The sequence below is a fragment of the Hemiscyllium ocellatum genome, chromosome 19, assembly GCF_020745735.1.
Source record: "Hemiscyllium ocellatum isolate sHemOce1 chromosome 19, sHemOce1.pat.X.cur, whole genome shotgun sequence".
In the NCBI taxonomy this organism is placed as follows: domain Eukaryota; kingdom Metazoa; phylum Chordata; class Chondrichthyes; order Orectolobiformes; family Hemiscylliidae; genus Hemiscyllium; species Hemiscyllium ocellatum.
The window spans coordinates 31,244,149-31,261,420 of record NC_083419.1 but is presented as its reverse complement, the minus strand read 5'-3'; the positions used below and the strand labels follow the sequence as shown (position 1 = coordinate 31,261,420).

Here is a 17,272-nt window from a genome sequence, read left to right as displayed (position 1 = left end):
CCAGGGGATCAACCCTGATTCAATGGAGACTGCAGGGGCCATACCTAAAAATAAAAAGGTGTCAACCTGGTGAAGCTACCAAACAGAACTACTTGCGTGCCAACCAGCATTAGTAACAAGTGATGAACAGATCACCAATGTATCAGATTTAAACTCTGCATTTCTACCACATCTAGTCATGTTTGGAGGAAGACAATTAAACAACTCATTTGAGGAAATGGGAGCACAAATATCCCCATCCTCAATGATGGAACTGCCCAGCGCAGCAGTGCAAAAGATAAGGCGGAAGCATTCATAACAATCTTCAGCCAAACGTGCCAAGTGGATGACTTATTTTAACTTCTAGTTGTCCCTAGAATCAGATGCCAGTCTTTAGTCAGTCAATGCAATTCACTGAGATATCAAGAAAATGGTTGGAGACATTAGCTACTGCAAAGGCTATGGGCCCTGACAATATTCTAGCAAGGGTACTGAAGAGTTGTGCTCCAGAAATTGCTGCTCCCCTAATCAAGCTCTTCCAGTACAGTTACAACACGGGCATCTATTCAACAATGTGGAAAATTGCTCAGGTATGCCTGCACACAAAAAGCAGGACAAACCCAATCTGACCAATTAGCACCCATCCTTTGACTCTTGATCAGTAAAGTGATGGAAGTCGTCATCAACAGTGCCATCAAGAGCATCTGCTCAGCAATAACCTGCTCACTGACTCCCAGTTTTAGTTCTGCCAGGACCACTCAGCTCCTGACCTCATTACAGTCTTGGTTCAAACATGAACAAGAGAGCTGAATTCCAGCAGTAAGGTGAGTGTGACAGAGAGATCACATTTGGCTGAATATGACATCAAGGAGCCAGAGAAAAACCTGAATTAATGGATATCAGGAGCAAACTTTCTGCTGCTTGGAGTCATACTTGGCAGTCAGTCATCTCAACTCCAGGACATCTCTGTAGGTGTTCCTCAGGGTAGGGACCTAGACCCAGCCATTTTCAGCTGCTTCATCAATGCCCTTCCTTCCATTAGGTCAGAAGTGAGAATGTCCACAAATCATTGCACAATGTTCAGCACCATTTGCGACTCCTCAGAGGCAGTCCATGTTTAAATGCAACAAAGGTGGAGACAATGTCCAGGCTTCGGGTGACAAGTGGCAAGAAATATTTGAGCCACACAAATGCCAGGTAGTGACCATCTCCATAAAGGAACAATCTAACCACTGCCCCTTGACAATCAATGGTATTACCATTTCTAATGAAAGGCTTTTTCCCCAAAGTGTTGACTCTCCTGCTCCTCGGATGCTGCCTGACCTGCTGTCTTTTCTGTCTGTCCAGCATGTGCAGTCCTCACTTTTTACCAAATGGTATTACCATCACTGAATGCCCCACTATCATTCCTGGAGTTACCATTGACCAGAAACTCAACTAAACTAGCCACATGAACACAATAGTAATGAGAGTAGATCAGAAACTAGAAATACTGCAGTGAGCAACTCATTACCTGACACCCAAAGCCTATTTATCATCTACAATTCAGGCGTGTGATGTAATACTCCCCATTTGCCTAAATGAGTATAGCTCCAACAATATTTAAGAAGCTGGACACCATTCAGGTCAAAGCAGCCCATATGATGGGCACCACACCCTCCACCTCCAACACTCAGTATCAGCAGTGTACACTGCAGAAATTCACCAAAAAACATTAGACTTCACCTTTGAAACCCACAACCACTTCCAGCGAGAAGGACAAGGCCAGCAGATGCATGGAAACACCACCACCTGGAAGTTTCCCTCCAAGACACACACCATCCTGACTTGGAAATGTTTTGCTATTTCTTCACTGACGCCAGGTCAAAATCCTGCAATTTCTTCCCCAAGGACAGCAGTTCAAGAAAGCAGCTCACCATTACCTTCTCAAGGCCAGGCAACAAATGCTACCCAGTCAGTGACACCCATGTCCCACAAGTGAATCATTTAAAAAATATTCCCATCACATTCATATCATTTTTCTTCTATAACTTTACTCTTTTCTCTACTGCTTGGAAAGCTAATTCTTAATTTCTCCACAACCGAACTAACCCTGATGTTTTACTACTTCCCAGGTCGATAATGGCACTATTCTCTGGGGAGTTTTTTTTGCAGAATTATTACCATTTTCCCATTTTATACTTTGAATCCTTTCACTTTTGCCCATCCAATTCACTGGTACTACTCCTCCAATCCAGACTTTCTGGTCCATAACGTTTATGACTTCTTCAAGCTGGTATTACTATGGAGAATTTAGTTATACATTTTGGGTGGCAATTCCTGATCTTGTTAACCTGTTGAGGCTGACAGGAACTTTCACCTATAGTTTGCAACATACAGAGGAACCTCAATTACCTGGCATTCTATTATCCAAATTTCAGATTATCCGAATAAGATCGCAAGGTTGGCTAAACTGTTTCATCTGGCATTCGATTATCTGAACAAAATACTCCCCGCCCCAGTCGTTTGGATAATCGAGGTTCCTCTGTACCCAAAGTAACATCATTAGTTGCAAGTTAGGAGCAGCACTAATGTGAATTGGGAGTAGAGAAGAACTATTTTGTAGGATGGTATGAATTTACAGTAAAAACAATGAGTTTTTGATTTCAGCTAGGTAATCATGGGACCAGATAAGACTAGTACCAATTTTATGTAAAACAATACATATAATCCACTCTTTCCATGTGTTACCATTACACAATATAGGAAAGAAGAATGATAAGCAGAATTATTTTAATCTACTAAATGAGTAAAATAGTCGACAGTTTCTACCGAAACTAAATAGATGTCAGTTATTTTAAACTTAGATATAACAGTTTAAGAGGCTGTCATTAACTTTTTTTTTATTAGAGATAGGCTAATGCAGTACAATACCAAAACTGAAAGCTATAAGATTGAGCAACAATAAAGTGAACAGGTGAAGTAAGGGATGCATTGTTTTTTGATATGTCAGAATTGAGAGGCTATAGGAAGGAGGATATTAATTTGCAACAAGAGGAAAGCTTTGAAGAACAATAACAGAAACATGTATAAATAGAAAAAGAAGATTCTGAACGACTAGTACAACTTAAAACTGTAGCATCACGGTGTTCAATTTTAATGTGATTAATCTTCTACATCAACTTACCATCTTTTGAACACAAACCGAGTGTGGTTTGTTTAGTTAATGGGGCTGTAATATTTAATTGTAAAAATATTGATAAAATCCTATGTGTGTCACAATTGTTAACTCCTTTAGATCAGAACTGCACAAAAGCAGAGCTTATCAACAAAGAAACAAAATCAGATGTAGCCTGAAAAGCTCATCAGTTGGAGGGAATCCTGAGGGACAGGATGTACACATATTTGGAAAGACAAGGACTGATTAGGGATAGTCAACATGGCTTTGTGCGTGGAAAATAATGTCTCACAAACTTGTTTGAGTTTTTTGAAGTAGTAACAAAGAGGATTGATGAGAGCAGAGCAGTAGATGTGATCTATATGGATTTCAGTAAGTCATTTGACAAGGTTCCCCATGGGAGACTGGTTAGCAAGGTTAGATCTCACAGAATACAGGGTTTAGATTAGAATGGTGCTGGAAAAACACAGGAGGTCAGGCAGCATCTGAGGAGCAGGAAAATTGACACTTTGGGCAAAATCCCTTCATCAGGAATGGAAGGATTTTGCCCGAAATGTCGATCTTCCTGCAGCTCGGATGCTGCCTGACCTGCTGTGCTTTTCCAGCACCACACTAATCTAAACTCTGGTTTCCAACATCTGCAGTCCTCACTTCTGCCTCACAGAATACAGGGAAAACTAGCCATTTGGATACAGAACTGGGTCAAAGGTAGAAGACAGAGGGTGGTGGTGGAAGGTTGTTTTTCAGACTGGAGGTCTGTGACCAGTGAAGTGCCACAAGGATCGGTGCTGGGTCCTCTACTTTTTTTGTCATTTACATAAATGATTTGGATACGAGCATAAGAGGTACAGTTAGCAAGATTGCAGATAACACCAAAATTGGAGGTGTAATGGATAGCAAAGAGGGTTACCTCAGTTTACAACAGAATCTTGATTAGATGGGCCAATGGGCTGAGAAGTGACAGATGGAATTTAATTCAGATAAATGCGAGGTGCTTCATTTTGGGAAAGCAAATCTTAGCAGGGCGCATACACTTAATGGTAAGGTCCGAGGGAGTGTTGTTGAACAAAGAGACCTTGGACTGCAGGTTCACAGCTCCTTTAAAATGGAGTCACAAGTAGATAGGACAGTGAAGACGACATTTGGTATGCTTTCTTTTATTGGTCAGAGTATTGAGTACAGGAGTTGGGAAGTCATGTTGTGGCTGTACAGAACATTAGTTAGGCCACTTTTGGAATACTGCATGCAATTCTGGTCTCCTTCCTATCAGAAAATGTTGTGAAACTTGAAGGGGTTCAGAAAAGGATGTTACCAGGGTTGGAGGATTTGAGCTATAGGGAGAGATTGAATAGGCCAAGGTTGTTTTCCCTGGAGCATGGATATGATAAAAAGACAAAATCTTTTCCCTGGGTTGGGGGAGTCCAGAACTAGAGGGTGAGAGGGGAAAGATAGAAAAGAGACCTAAGGGATAATGCAGAGGGTGACACATTTATAGAATGAGCTGCCAGAGGAAGTGGTGGTGGCTGGTACAATTACAGTATTTAAAAGGCATTTAGATGGGTATATGAAGAGGAAGGGTTTGGAGGGATATGGGCCAGGTGCTGGCAGATGGGACTAGATTGGGTTGGATATCTGGTTGGCAGGGAGGGGTTGGATCGAAAGGTCTGTTTCCATGCTGTACACCTCTATGACTTTGAGGTCTGGTAGCGTCTGTGATGAGAAATCAGAGGTAACTTTTCAGGTCCGGTGACCCTTCCTCAGAACTGATTGTAGCTAGGAAGATGTCTGTTCATATGCAGAGGATAGGGTGGGGGAGGGGTTAGGGAATAAGCAATAGGTGGGGGTAGAGCCCAAGAGGGAAAAACAGTTGGACAGACAATGGAGTGGATATCGATCTGGCCAGGAGGGTGAATAGCTGTTCATGGAGATGGTTAGTGGCTAACAATAGGTTGCGTAATAACAGACCTGGCATTTGGGTGTGGGGATAAGGACATGGGAGAGCTCAAGTCCTAAAGTTATTGAACTGGACATTAAATCCAAAAGGCTGCAGGAACCCCAAGCAGAAAATGAGCTGCTGTTCTTCCAGCTTACGCTGAGCTTCCCTGGAGCACTGTAACAAACCTGAGGCAGAGATATTGGTCAGGGAACAGAGTGGTGTGTTAAAATGGAAGACAACTGGGAGCTCAGGGTCATTTTTGCAGACAGAATGTAGGCATTCTGTGAAGTGATCACCCAGTCTACACTTCATTTCCCCAATGTAAAGGAGACCACACTGTGAGCAGCGAACACAGCACAGTCTGTTTTGATGTAATACAGTGACCTGATGAGTTAGTAAGAGGGATGTCAGTTATGATAATAGAGCTGCCAACATCCTGCACACTTAATTAGCACCTCGTTAACCAGCAACATTCATCTATAGCAGTTTAGGGGTTTTATGGACGTGTTCCTAAATCTGTCCTAAAAGTCCATCTTCAAATCCCACCTGCACTGGAGTTTTGTCATACCATGTCTGAATAGACTAATTTTATTTTTGTGTCAAGTGAAGCCTGCACTTCATGCGGAGGTGCTCTTCAGCATCTGTAAACTTATTTAGATATAGAGAAAAATGACAAGCAGAGGTGTTGGAACAAATCACCCGCCCCCTCTTTTCTAGGTGTTAGTGGAAAAACTCAACAGGAAGGAGCTGAAATCTCCAGATGGCAGAAGGGTACCCATGTCAGATAGCAGCAACGGTGAGAAGTGACACAGCAGGTGAATGCTAGTAGCAGTCTACAATGCCAAAGTGAAGCCCATCATTATCCCGGTCATGCCAACACTCAAGGTTCCCCTTTCCTACTTCTAATCACTTTTCTCCAATCACGACAGTGAACTTTACTTTTGTTGCAGCTGCCAAATACTACACCTTTCAATCTTCTCATAATTGCTGCTGTGATGTATCATTTCTTCACAATTCTTTCAACAGCACTCCAACCTGACACCCTGCTATAGAAAGGATATCGTTAAACTAGAAAGGGTGAAAAAAAATTGCAAAGATGTTACTAAGACCGGAAGGTTTGCGTTATAAGGAGGGGCTGGATAGGCAGTGCAGGAAGCTGAGGTTTATAAAGTCATGAGGGCCATAGATACGGTGAATAGTCTTTCTGGAGTGCATTCCACAAAGTCAGGAAGTCTGAAATTAGAGAGAAAGTGAGGACTGCAGATGCTGGATATCAGAGTCAAGAATGTGGTGCTGGAAAAACACAGCAGGTCAGGTAGCATCCGAGGAGCAGGAGAATCGGCGTTTCGGGCAAAAGCCGAATGAGGCTGATCAACGATATAGGTTTAAGGGGAGAGGGCAAAGATTTAAAAGGGACCTGAGGGGCAATTTCTTCACACAGTGGGTGGTACATATATAGATCGAGCAGCCAGATGTGAGTACAATTACAATGTTTAAAAGACATTGTGAAAATATCCACGCTCGCACAATCTTTCACCAATACTCAGAATAACATGTCCTTTCTTTTACATAGGACAAGCTGACATACAACAGTGATTAAGAATACATTCAAGAATGGAAGAGGCCACCAAAAATGCTGTGAGCAAGGGGACAAATCAGGTGCATTATGATGGGAGAAGCTAGGGGTCATGTTCAGCAGAATATTTGTCATTTCATCCTCCGACTTCTCATGTATTTCTTTATTCTCTATCCTCGATTACAACATCTTCACCTTTGACAACCCGTTCTTCATCCAGACATATGGAACAGCCATGGGGACTAAATTTACACACCAATATGCCAACATCTTCATGCACAGGTTCGAGCAAGCTGTCTTCTCTACACAGGACCTCCAACCTACATTATACACCAGGTACACTGACGACATTTGCTTCCTCTGGACCCATGGTGAGGAGTCACTGATAAAACTACACAGTGATATCAACAAGTTTCATCCCACCATCAAACTTACCATGGACTACTCTCTACTAACTGTCTCATTCTTGGACACTTGCACCTCCATCAAAGATCGACACCTCAGCACCACACTACCACAAACCCACAGACAACCTACCTCACAATGCCACACTTCTTCAGCTTCCACCCAAAACATATTAAAACAGCCATCCCCTATGGACAAGCCCTATGCGTACACCGGATCTGTTCAGATGGAGAACATGACGGTCACCTGGAAATACTCAGGGATGCCCTCATAAGAATGGGGTACAATGCTCAACTCATTGACCGCCAGTTCCGACGTGCCACAGCAAGGAACTGTAATGACCTCCTCAGGAGATAGACACATGCTGCAACCGACAGGGTACCCTTCATTGTCCAGTACTTCCCAGGAGCCAAAAAACTACGCCATATTCTTTGCGACCTGCAACACATTATCAATGAGGATGAGCACCTCACCAAGACCTTCCCCATACCTCCACTGCTCACCTTTAAACAACCACCAAACCTCAAACAGATCATTGTTTGTAGCGAACTGCCCGGCTTTCAGGGCAACTCCATACATCCCTGTCATGGTTGGCGCTGCAAGATGTGTCACAGTGTGGACATGGATACCACCATTACGCGTGGGGACACTTCCCATCTTATATGTGGGGGATACTCATGGAACTCAGCCAACGTTGTCTATCTCATACGCTGCAGGCAAGGATGCCCTGAGGCATGGTACATTGGTGAAACAGAGCAAAGGCTACGGCAATGGATGAATGGGCACCGCACAACAATCAACAGACAGGAGTGTTCCCTGCCAGATGGGGAATACTTCAGTGGTCCAGGACATTTGACCTCAGACCTTCGGGTGACCATCCTCCAAGGCGGACTTCGGGACAGGCAGCAGCAAAAAGTGGCCGAGCAGAGGCTGATAGCTAATTTCGGTACCCATAGGGAGGGCCTCAACCGGGACCTTGGGCTCATGTCACATTACAAGTGACCACCATTACCCTATACACACACACACACACACACACACACACACACACACACAGACAGACTTAGACCACTTTACACACACACACACACACACATATGCACTCTCTCTCACAGACACAGAGTACAATTGTGTACTCCACAACCACCTGAAGGAGCGTCGCTCCGAAAGCTAGTGCATCCGATTAAACCTGTTGGACTATAACCTGGCGTTGTGTGATTTGTAACTTTGTACATCCCAGTCCAACACTGGCATCTCCAAATCATGTATTTCTTGCTTTGTGTGTACATGATGATAAAATGATCCTGCTTTAAGCTCACATTCATCTCTCAAGCTACCAATTTGCTGCTTTACTTTATTTCCTTTGCATTAATGTTGGTGTTTGTATTTAGGCCACTAACTAAGCAGATATAAAGAGTAGTTGCAGTCATAGGAGTTACAGTTTTCAAAGTGGGAGGAGGGAAGATTCCTCCTAAACCATTAAATGGGATTGACCGCTGGCAATTTTGTCTTTTCTTGTTGGATTTTGTCTCTGTAGACATCCTCAACTTGCTCTTCATGACTTCTTGCAAGGCAGTTCCAAAAGCTAACCCTTTCTGAGGACAAAGATGTACAGGATGCAGCAACCAAGTATGATTTTAAAGATTCTTCGGGTTGTACTTCAGTATTACTTCAGAAATCCACGTATAGCTTGAACTGCAGAGTGGCATTGATTGTAATCTTGAACAGCACACATTCTCAGGTTCCTGACAGCAGCTTTAGCGAGGCAATCAGGGATGGTGCTTAGTCTCAGATCTATTGAAAGGATATTGTCAGGTGCATATGGCTAAAGTAGAGAGCAAGAGTCTGGAAACCAGACACAGACTGACATTCATTGTCCAGGGTCATGAGGCAGATATGAACACGTTCCTGTTCCTGAACAACATTAGTGCCTCACAAATGCCAAGCTAGAGCTATCACCAATAAGAGAGAAACTAACGCTACTTGACATTCAATGGTATTACATTCACTGAATCCCCTACTATAAACATCCGCGGGTTACCATTGACCAGAAACTCAACTGGACTAGCCGCATAAACAAAGATTACAAGAACATGTCAGAGGCTAGGAACACTGCGGCAAGTAACTCACCTCCTGTCAATTACCTACAAGGCACAAGTCAGGAATGTGATGGAATATTCCTCGCTTGCCTCAATGTTGCAGCGCGAATAACACAAGAAGCTTGAAAGGATCCAGGACAAAACAGCCTGCTTGATTGGCACCACATCCACAAACATCCACTCAGTACACCACCAATGCTCAGAAGCATTGGCGTATATTCAAAAGATCCTCGAACTGCATCATCCTCAACCACGACCACTTCCATCCAGAAGGACAAGGGCAGCAGATATACGAGAGCACCACCATCTGCAAATTCCCCTCAAAGCCATTCATCACCCTGTGTAGGAAATATATCATACCCATGTATCTGCTGCCTTTGCCCTCTATATGTGTGATATACCTTCATATATAACATGGAGACAAAGGAGAACCCTATTTATTTTTCCAGAGAATAACCTCAAAACAACCATTACAACTCATCAATTCACCAACAGAACTGGTGTTAGTCAGGGAGAGTGATGACAAAAAGTGAATTTACCAATTGAGTACGATTGCTGGAACCAGCAACATTCCTGAAAATCACAAATCTTTCATTTTTCAAAAATGATTTGGGACGCTAATATATAAAATTTGTGATCTGTGAATACTAAAGCTGCTGGTCTCAAGACATTTGTCTCCCCTTGTTCACAATGTGTCCCTGAATTGAATTCATACCAACTGAATGTCCTGCTCTTCTGCCCTTTACATTTTAAAATATGCTTGGACACAGTATTAATGCTGACATGAAACTGCAATGCCTATTTCAAATTTGACCAGGAGACCAATGTGGTTTTAAAACTCAGTTGAGTGTTGCATTAAATATAGGAGGAGCAACTGTCTGAGGTAACTGCCTTCTGGAGGCAGTTTGGAAGCATGCCTTAGAATTCAATTTTCTGCTTTTGTTAAGTGGTATAATGGAACATTAATAAAGGTCATTACACTATGAGATAATATAATCAGTAGGAAGCCTCAGCTTTGGCCTACATCCAGTACTATTAGCTTCTATTACTGTACGGATATATGCTGTAACGTGCTTTATGCTGGAATAGGGGACAAAGTTCAGAAATACATTATTCACAATGAGTTTGAGGTCCGCATTCCATCATAAAATCTGATGATTTATTGTAACTATTAGCAGATAAAGTGGACAACAATAATTGCGCAGCGATATTGGCAACCTCTGATTTGTAGCATGCAATTTCTGGTCTGAACTCATTTTTAAAATGCTTTTTTTTTTAAAAACATACTAACATCCATTACCTTTACTGAGCAGACCACTTGATAATGTTCATCTGCATTCAGTTCTCAAGTGAGATAATACGCTAGAAGAGGAGTTGTGAGCAAACTAAAAGCAGATTTCACAACTAGCTTTGCATTTTAAGTTAGGAAATCAGCCCAGGGTTTAAAAAAGATTTAACTGGACTTTTTTGTATTGAGAAAAGTTACAAATATACGCACTTATCTGAGTCAATATCTAAATTGATTCATGTAAATACATCTCTCTGCTACAAATTCACATTTTGCATAGATATCTCACAGAAAAGAAATCCTCTATTAGCTTCATAAGAGAAAAAAATGAATGATAGGGAAGTCATGTGCTTTCCCTATGATTTTAAGTGCTGCTGAGTAAAGTGTCAAGATAGTTCTTCTTACAATTTTAAAAATCCAAATTAGGAAAGATCACAGCCAACCCACAACAAGAACAAAATTGAGAGGACGACTAGGCACGTAAACCACCCATGTGATTTTATCTCCTCTTTTAAATTATACAATTTATTTTAAAGTGCTAAAGTGAAATAAATAAATCAGCAAATCTAAGATTGGCAAATTTGCACATCTTAGAAACACATCTTAAGTAATGATTAATTGATTATTTGTGCATTACATCTCAAAGGCCAAAAACGTTTCTTTGCTTTTCTGACGTTGAGCTATGCTTTTACACTATTGAGATTGTCAATACTTAATTTAAACAATGCTATCATATTGTTTGAAAGAACCATGAAATCCATATATTAAAATTCCAATTGTCACAAACATTTGTCACGATTGAGTCACACTTTTATGGTAACATACAATTCTAGAAATTGCTACATCAACTGTTTTGATTCAATTTTGTTAAAATGCATCTGTCAATGTAATTACAAGCTTTGACACTAGGGGGCTGTGTGAATTCTTCCACCCAACCCATAAAAATATTGATTTGCAGATGCCGGTATTGGACTGGGGTGTACAAAGTTAAAAATCACACCAGGTTATGTCGTCCAACAGGTTTAATTGGAAGCACTAGATTTAGGAGCGCTGTTCCTTCATCAGGTAGTTGTGGAGTACTCCATTGTAAGACGCAGAATTTATAACAAAAGTTTACAGTGTGATGTACCTGAAATTATACATTGAAAACTACCTTGATTGTTTGTCAAGTCTCTCATCTGTTAGAATGACCATGTTAGTACCCATAGGGAGGGCCTCAACCGGGACCTTGAGTTTATCTCACACTACAGGTGACCACCATTGCACTACACACACACCCCCACCCACACTCCTGTATGGCCACTCCTACACCTACACACACACACACACACACACACACACACTCACTCACAAACTCCCACCCCACACACAAATCCACATGCACATGTATGTTTGTGGGGTGAATTTGTACTTGCAGAGTAACATTGCACTTTGCTCAAAAACTGCATGAATCCATGTAAGACTCTGAACTCATTTTTTAGATTAGAATCAGATTAAACATTATGGCACAGACAACAGCACACAGGGGGCTAACACCTTCAGCACATTATCTGGGCTGCCATCAATTATTAAAGTTAACCTGAGAATGGAACTTTTAAAAAAAGTTGTGAGATTTGCATATGAAAGAAGTGAAACTAACATGGTCATTCTAACAGATGAGAGACTTAAACAATCAAGGTATTTTTCAATGTATAATTTCAGTTATATCCACACTGTAAACTTTTGTTATAAATTCTGTGTCTTACAATTGTGTACTTCACAACCACCTGATGAAGGAGCAGCGCTCCGAAAACTAGTGCTTCTACTTAAACCTGTTGGATATAACTTGGTGTTGTGAGATTTTTAACAACATAAAAATATTCACCAACTGACTGTGGCAAACACCACAGGAAAAATAACAACATTTAAAAAACACAAAAATTTATGTTAATGTAAACATGCTTCCAAAAGAAACTTGAGTTTTAGGTGAATCCCTGAATCACATTTTCGTGAATTGAATATTTAGATCACAAGCTAAATGCATATAGAGAAAAACATTGAGTTGAACAAAAGTGCTTGTATTCAGAAGATTTCATAAGAAATTAACACCCTAATGATCCATTACAAAATTTCTATTGTGTCATCTTTTCCAGCACTTATTAATGACATAACTGGGGAAATAGCTAGAAGAAATCACACTAATAAATAGTGTCAATAAAATGAATAAACAACAGAAGATCATGAGAAAAAATTGATTCTGGGGTACAACTGCAACTGAAAATCAATTCACATGCAGACATTGTCAAACTCATTAACTCTTCTAGGTCAGTTTACCTCAGTAACCTACTGTGTGGCACAATTTGATGACATAATTGAGAAGTTTATTTCTGATATATAACTGACATGAACATTATGTATAGAATAGTGCTGGCTGCCTCCGTAAAAGTCCTGGGGAGAGAATGCTGTATAGCTTCCTTTTAAGTAAATATAAAATTCGAATCAGCAGACAATTCTGCATTACAGTGCGCTTCACGGTCTCAAAAAGTATCCTTTTGCAATAAATTCATCTTTCACAACCCTATAACCTTTGAATACAATTACGGTTTTGATGTTTCTACTTGAATTCTGCTTCTACATGTCTAAGTTATAATGAGACTCATGATGTGCACACCTTTTAGTCACATTTCTACTTTTATTGGACACCTTTCTCTTAGCAGCTCCAGCCTTGCATTTTTGCAACTTTAATAAATTTATTGTTTTAACTTTTAACTCTTGCATTATATTCTTGGTGCCAATGGACAGATAGGATCTTCCTGTGCTAAGCAAACACATCTTTCATTAGTCCAGCATTTATTGCATACCCATAATTGGCCTTGAGAAGATGGTGATGAGCTGCCTTTTTGATCCACTGCATTCCATGGGAGTATTCATACATCAGCTTTGTTTGGAAGAGAGTACCACGACTTTGATCCAGCAGCAGAGAGAAAAGAGTGGCATAGTTCCAAGTCAGAATTGTGCAAGGCTTGGAGGTGAACTTGCAGGTAGTGAGTGATGTTTGCATGCAGCTGCTGCCTTGTGGTATGGGTTGCTCGTTTGGAAGGCACTGGCAAAGGAACCTTAAAGAGTTGCTGCAGGGCATCTTCTAGACTGTACACATCGCTGCAGGGATGGAGTGTATCTTAAAGGTGCTAGATGAGGCGTTAGTCCAGAATAATGCTGAGCTTCTTGATTGTTGCCGGAGCTGCATCTATCCAGGCAAAAGGACAGTATCCCACCACACTTCTGACTCGTGCCTTGAGGAGATGGTGGACAGGCTTTGGAGAATCAGGAGATGAGTTACTCACTTCAAGATTCTCTGACTTGCCCTTGTAGCCAGTATTGATATGGCTAGTCCAATTGAGTTTCCTGTCAATGATAACCTCCAGCGTTTTGACAGTGAGGGACTCAGCAGTATTAATACATTAGAACGTCAAGGGACAATAGTTGGGTCTCTGTCTTGTTGGAGATAGCCATTGCCAGGCATTTATGTGACAATTCTTATTTGACACTCATCAGCCCACCCTGGGTGTTTTCCAGGTTTTGCTGCATTTGGACATACACAGCCTCAGTATTTGAGGTGTTAAACATTATACAATCATCAATGAATATCCCTCATCTGAGCAAGGGAACATCAACGATAAAGGAACTGAAGTTGGATAAGCTTAGGACTCTACACAGAGGAATTCCTGTGGAGCTGTCCTCGGAGTGAGACGATAGCTTCAACTTCTCTAGGGCTCCTAGATGCTACACACTGTCAAATGCTGCTTTGACATCAAGGTAAGTCACCTTTACACCCCATTTCAAACTCAGCTCTTTTGACCATGTTTGGATCAATACGGGAATCCAAGTTATCCAACAGAACACAAACTTAGTATAAACTTGCAGGTTATTGTTGAGTAAGTGGCATTGATAGCCCAGCCAACATCACCTTCCAGTACTCTTTGAGGACTGAGTATGGATTGATGCAGCAACACTTGGCTGAGTTGTATTAGTCCTCATCTGTTTTTGTGGATCGGGTTTACCTCGGCAATTTTTTGTATGGCCAGATAGATGGTAAGGCTACAGCTGCACTGGAACCGGTTTGCACCAGCCTTCAGTGCTCCTCCTGGAATGCTGGTCAGGGGCCATATCTTCTGCAGCATCTAATACCCTCTGCTATTCCTTAATATCATCTGCAGTGAAATGAACTGGGTGAAGGGTGGCATATGAGACAACGCAAACCGTCGGAGTGGATCAAAATGCATGAACCACTTGCTAGTACTTTAATTTTATTTGTTCCTTTAATGTTACTTTCTACGACTCTAAGCAAAAAGGTGTTCAATGCTATTAGAACATTTTTAAAAACTATACTTATAAAGTTAAATCTCTTATACGTAGATTGTATTAAGATTTATCATTTCGGGGGTTTATTAATTTCTAACCATTTCCAATTGAATTTAAACACCTTTTCCTCACGCAACAAGATTGAACTCTGAAATTTTCTTGTTTGACTCTCCAAACTGTGCCAGCTGGTTATTCTTCTCCAACCAAACTTCAAACTGCTTTCATTGTCAAAGTGCCGGAGAATCCTTGCAACTAACCAATCTCTTGCTTCAACAAATAACAACCTGAACAATACCTAGCTACAAGTCAATTGATTTAAAATAAGTCTCAAACAATAATTTGAATTCTTATTGGTACTTTGTACAGACATGTTTCAGATCCACATAACCACCAAATCAACGAGTGTGATACCATCAGAGATAACCTACCATTCTGAAACAAGAGGAAGTGAAAAATACCCAAAAACTACATTAACTTTTCTAACCGTTTTATCCTAATGACAAAATGTATCATTCAATCACAATGATTTCAATTTTGGCTAGAGTAACATTTATAACAGCAGACTATTCAAAGATTTAACAGAAAATATTATTTCGATCATACTGAAACTGTAACGTCACACGAGGAGATGCTGACCAAATTGGACATTTGTTTTGCAAATGGTGATTGCATTTGTTTAATTATTAACTATATTTAATTGTTATTTAGAACTGGTAATTTCAAAAACACAGTAACATGTTTAAAAAGTTATTTAATGCACTGTGCACTTGTACAAATTACATTTTAGGTTTACACCCCTGTAATTAAAATCATAAATTTACCTGTATATCCATTTTTAGCAGCAGAATACAAGGCAGACGAACCTTCCTCGTCGGGATGATTAATATCAATTCCATCTTCATTTAGCAGCATTGACAATAAAGTGACATTTCCCTGGGCAGCAGCTTGGTGAAGCAGAATGGACCTGCCACCCAGGGGGACAGGACCACCAGACAATAACGAAGGAATTAGGGAGGGAGACCTGCCTGCGAGTTAAAGTGAAATATTTATAAGGGGAAAAAAATAAGTTATTATAATCGGTTTACATGTACTAAGACCGTAACACAGGTGAAAAAGAACAAGCATGTTATAATCCATAAATAAAATTTAAATCTTGTTTATTCAATATGCTGACTTCACAGAACATAAAACAACTTATCAATCTTAAAAATACTCTAAAGCTCACAGGGATTAAAAATATTGTGTATATTAGTTGAATATTAATAATTTGAGTATTTTAAATCAGGCAAATGCAAAAATTCCTCCCGCAGTCCAGGTGAATTGGCCATGTTAAATTGCCCATAGTGTTAGGTGCATTAGTCAGAGGGAAATGGGTCTGGGTGGGTTACTCTTCAGAGGGTCGGTGTGGACTAGTTGGGCTGAAGGGCCTGTTTCCACACTGTAGGGAATCTAACCTAATCTAATCTAATTACAAAATGCAACTTACATCTTCTAAAGTAACTTTAAAGCTGCATTTTAGCTTTTACTTCAATTGCATTTTGGGGAAACAGAGTTCACAACATTGGAATTATTAAGTTTAAATATTTTTACATTTTCTTCTAAACTATAAATATTGTATTATATTTTAAAAAGTCATTTCATAACATTTGTTTGCTGGGAGTACAGTGGGTTCTGTTATTGTTTCGGTGCTTAACTTTTCAAAGCTTAGATGAAAAAATACATTTAGAAAAAATTAACAATATTGTGCGTACTTGAATGCTTAAATTGCTGACTTGTTAATTGTATGCACATGAGCAATGGACAAAAACGTGCGTGCGTGTGTGTTAATCACTTTAAACTAACCAACAGAAAATGAGTTCTGTAAAAATCAGAATTTTAAACATTCATTTTGCACCTTGAAGTTTTAAATTGGATCTTCAATTTTTTTTTTGTTTTTTACAAATAGCACAGTGTGATATTAAAAATATTAATAGCACACAGATATCATGCTTTTATTGGAGTATTCAGTTAGACATTTATTTCATACCATGAAGCTGTCAATGTGGAGGGAAGTTTGCTAAATAAATGAAGATTATATATTGTACAAAAGGCTTTGTATATCTTTCCTTAAAGAGAAGGCGGCAAAAATAGATAAAAATAAAAATTGTTTTCAACTAACCCGTCTCAACCCATAAATTGCCATTTACAAAAACCACTGACAGATTGTTAAAATAAATAAAGAAAATTATGTGAAGCAGACAGATTGCAACAAGTGCAATATTTATTTGCAACCCCTGAAACAGGGCTTTATGATTAATAAATGTTTCTAAATATCAATACTACTTAGATGCATTACCTGGCATTTTAAGAAGTGTTATAATGGCAATTCACCTTCTTCACAATTATTCTAGTATGTTGCAATTTGTGCACGAGAAAGGAAAGCGTGTTCAGCAAGTGCAAAATATGTTCAATATGCATGGGTTAAAGCAAACAGCTAGTACACATTGCTGAT

General features: G+C 40.1%; 1 protein-coding gene across 2 annotated transcripts in view; it reads right to left on the bottom strand.

Annotated features, from left to right (window-relative positions):
• Window positions 1-17,272, bottom strand: part of cttnbp2 (cortactin binding protein 2) — a 152,421-nt gene that overhangs the window by 63,671 nt on the left and 71,478 nt on the right. For both annotated transcript variants that reach the window (XM_060839336.1, XM_060839337.1), the window contains one exon: window positions 15,603-15,806. In XM_060839336.1, the coding sequence (XP_060695319.1) occupies window positions 15,603-15,806 (204 nt within the window). The remainder of the gene's footprint in view (window positions 1-15,602; window positions 15,807-17,272) is intronic.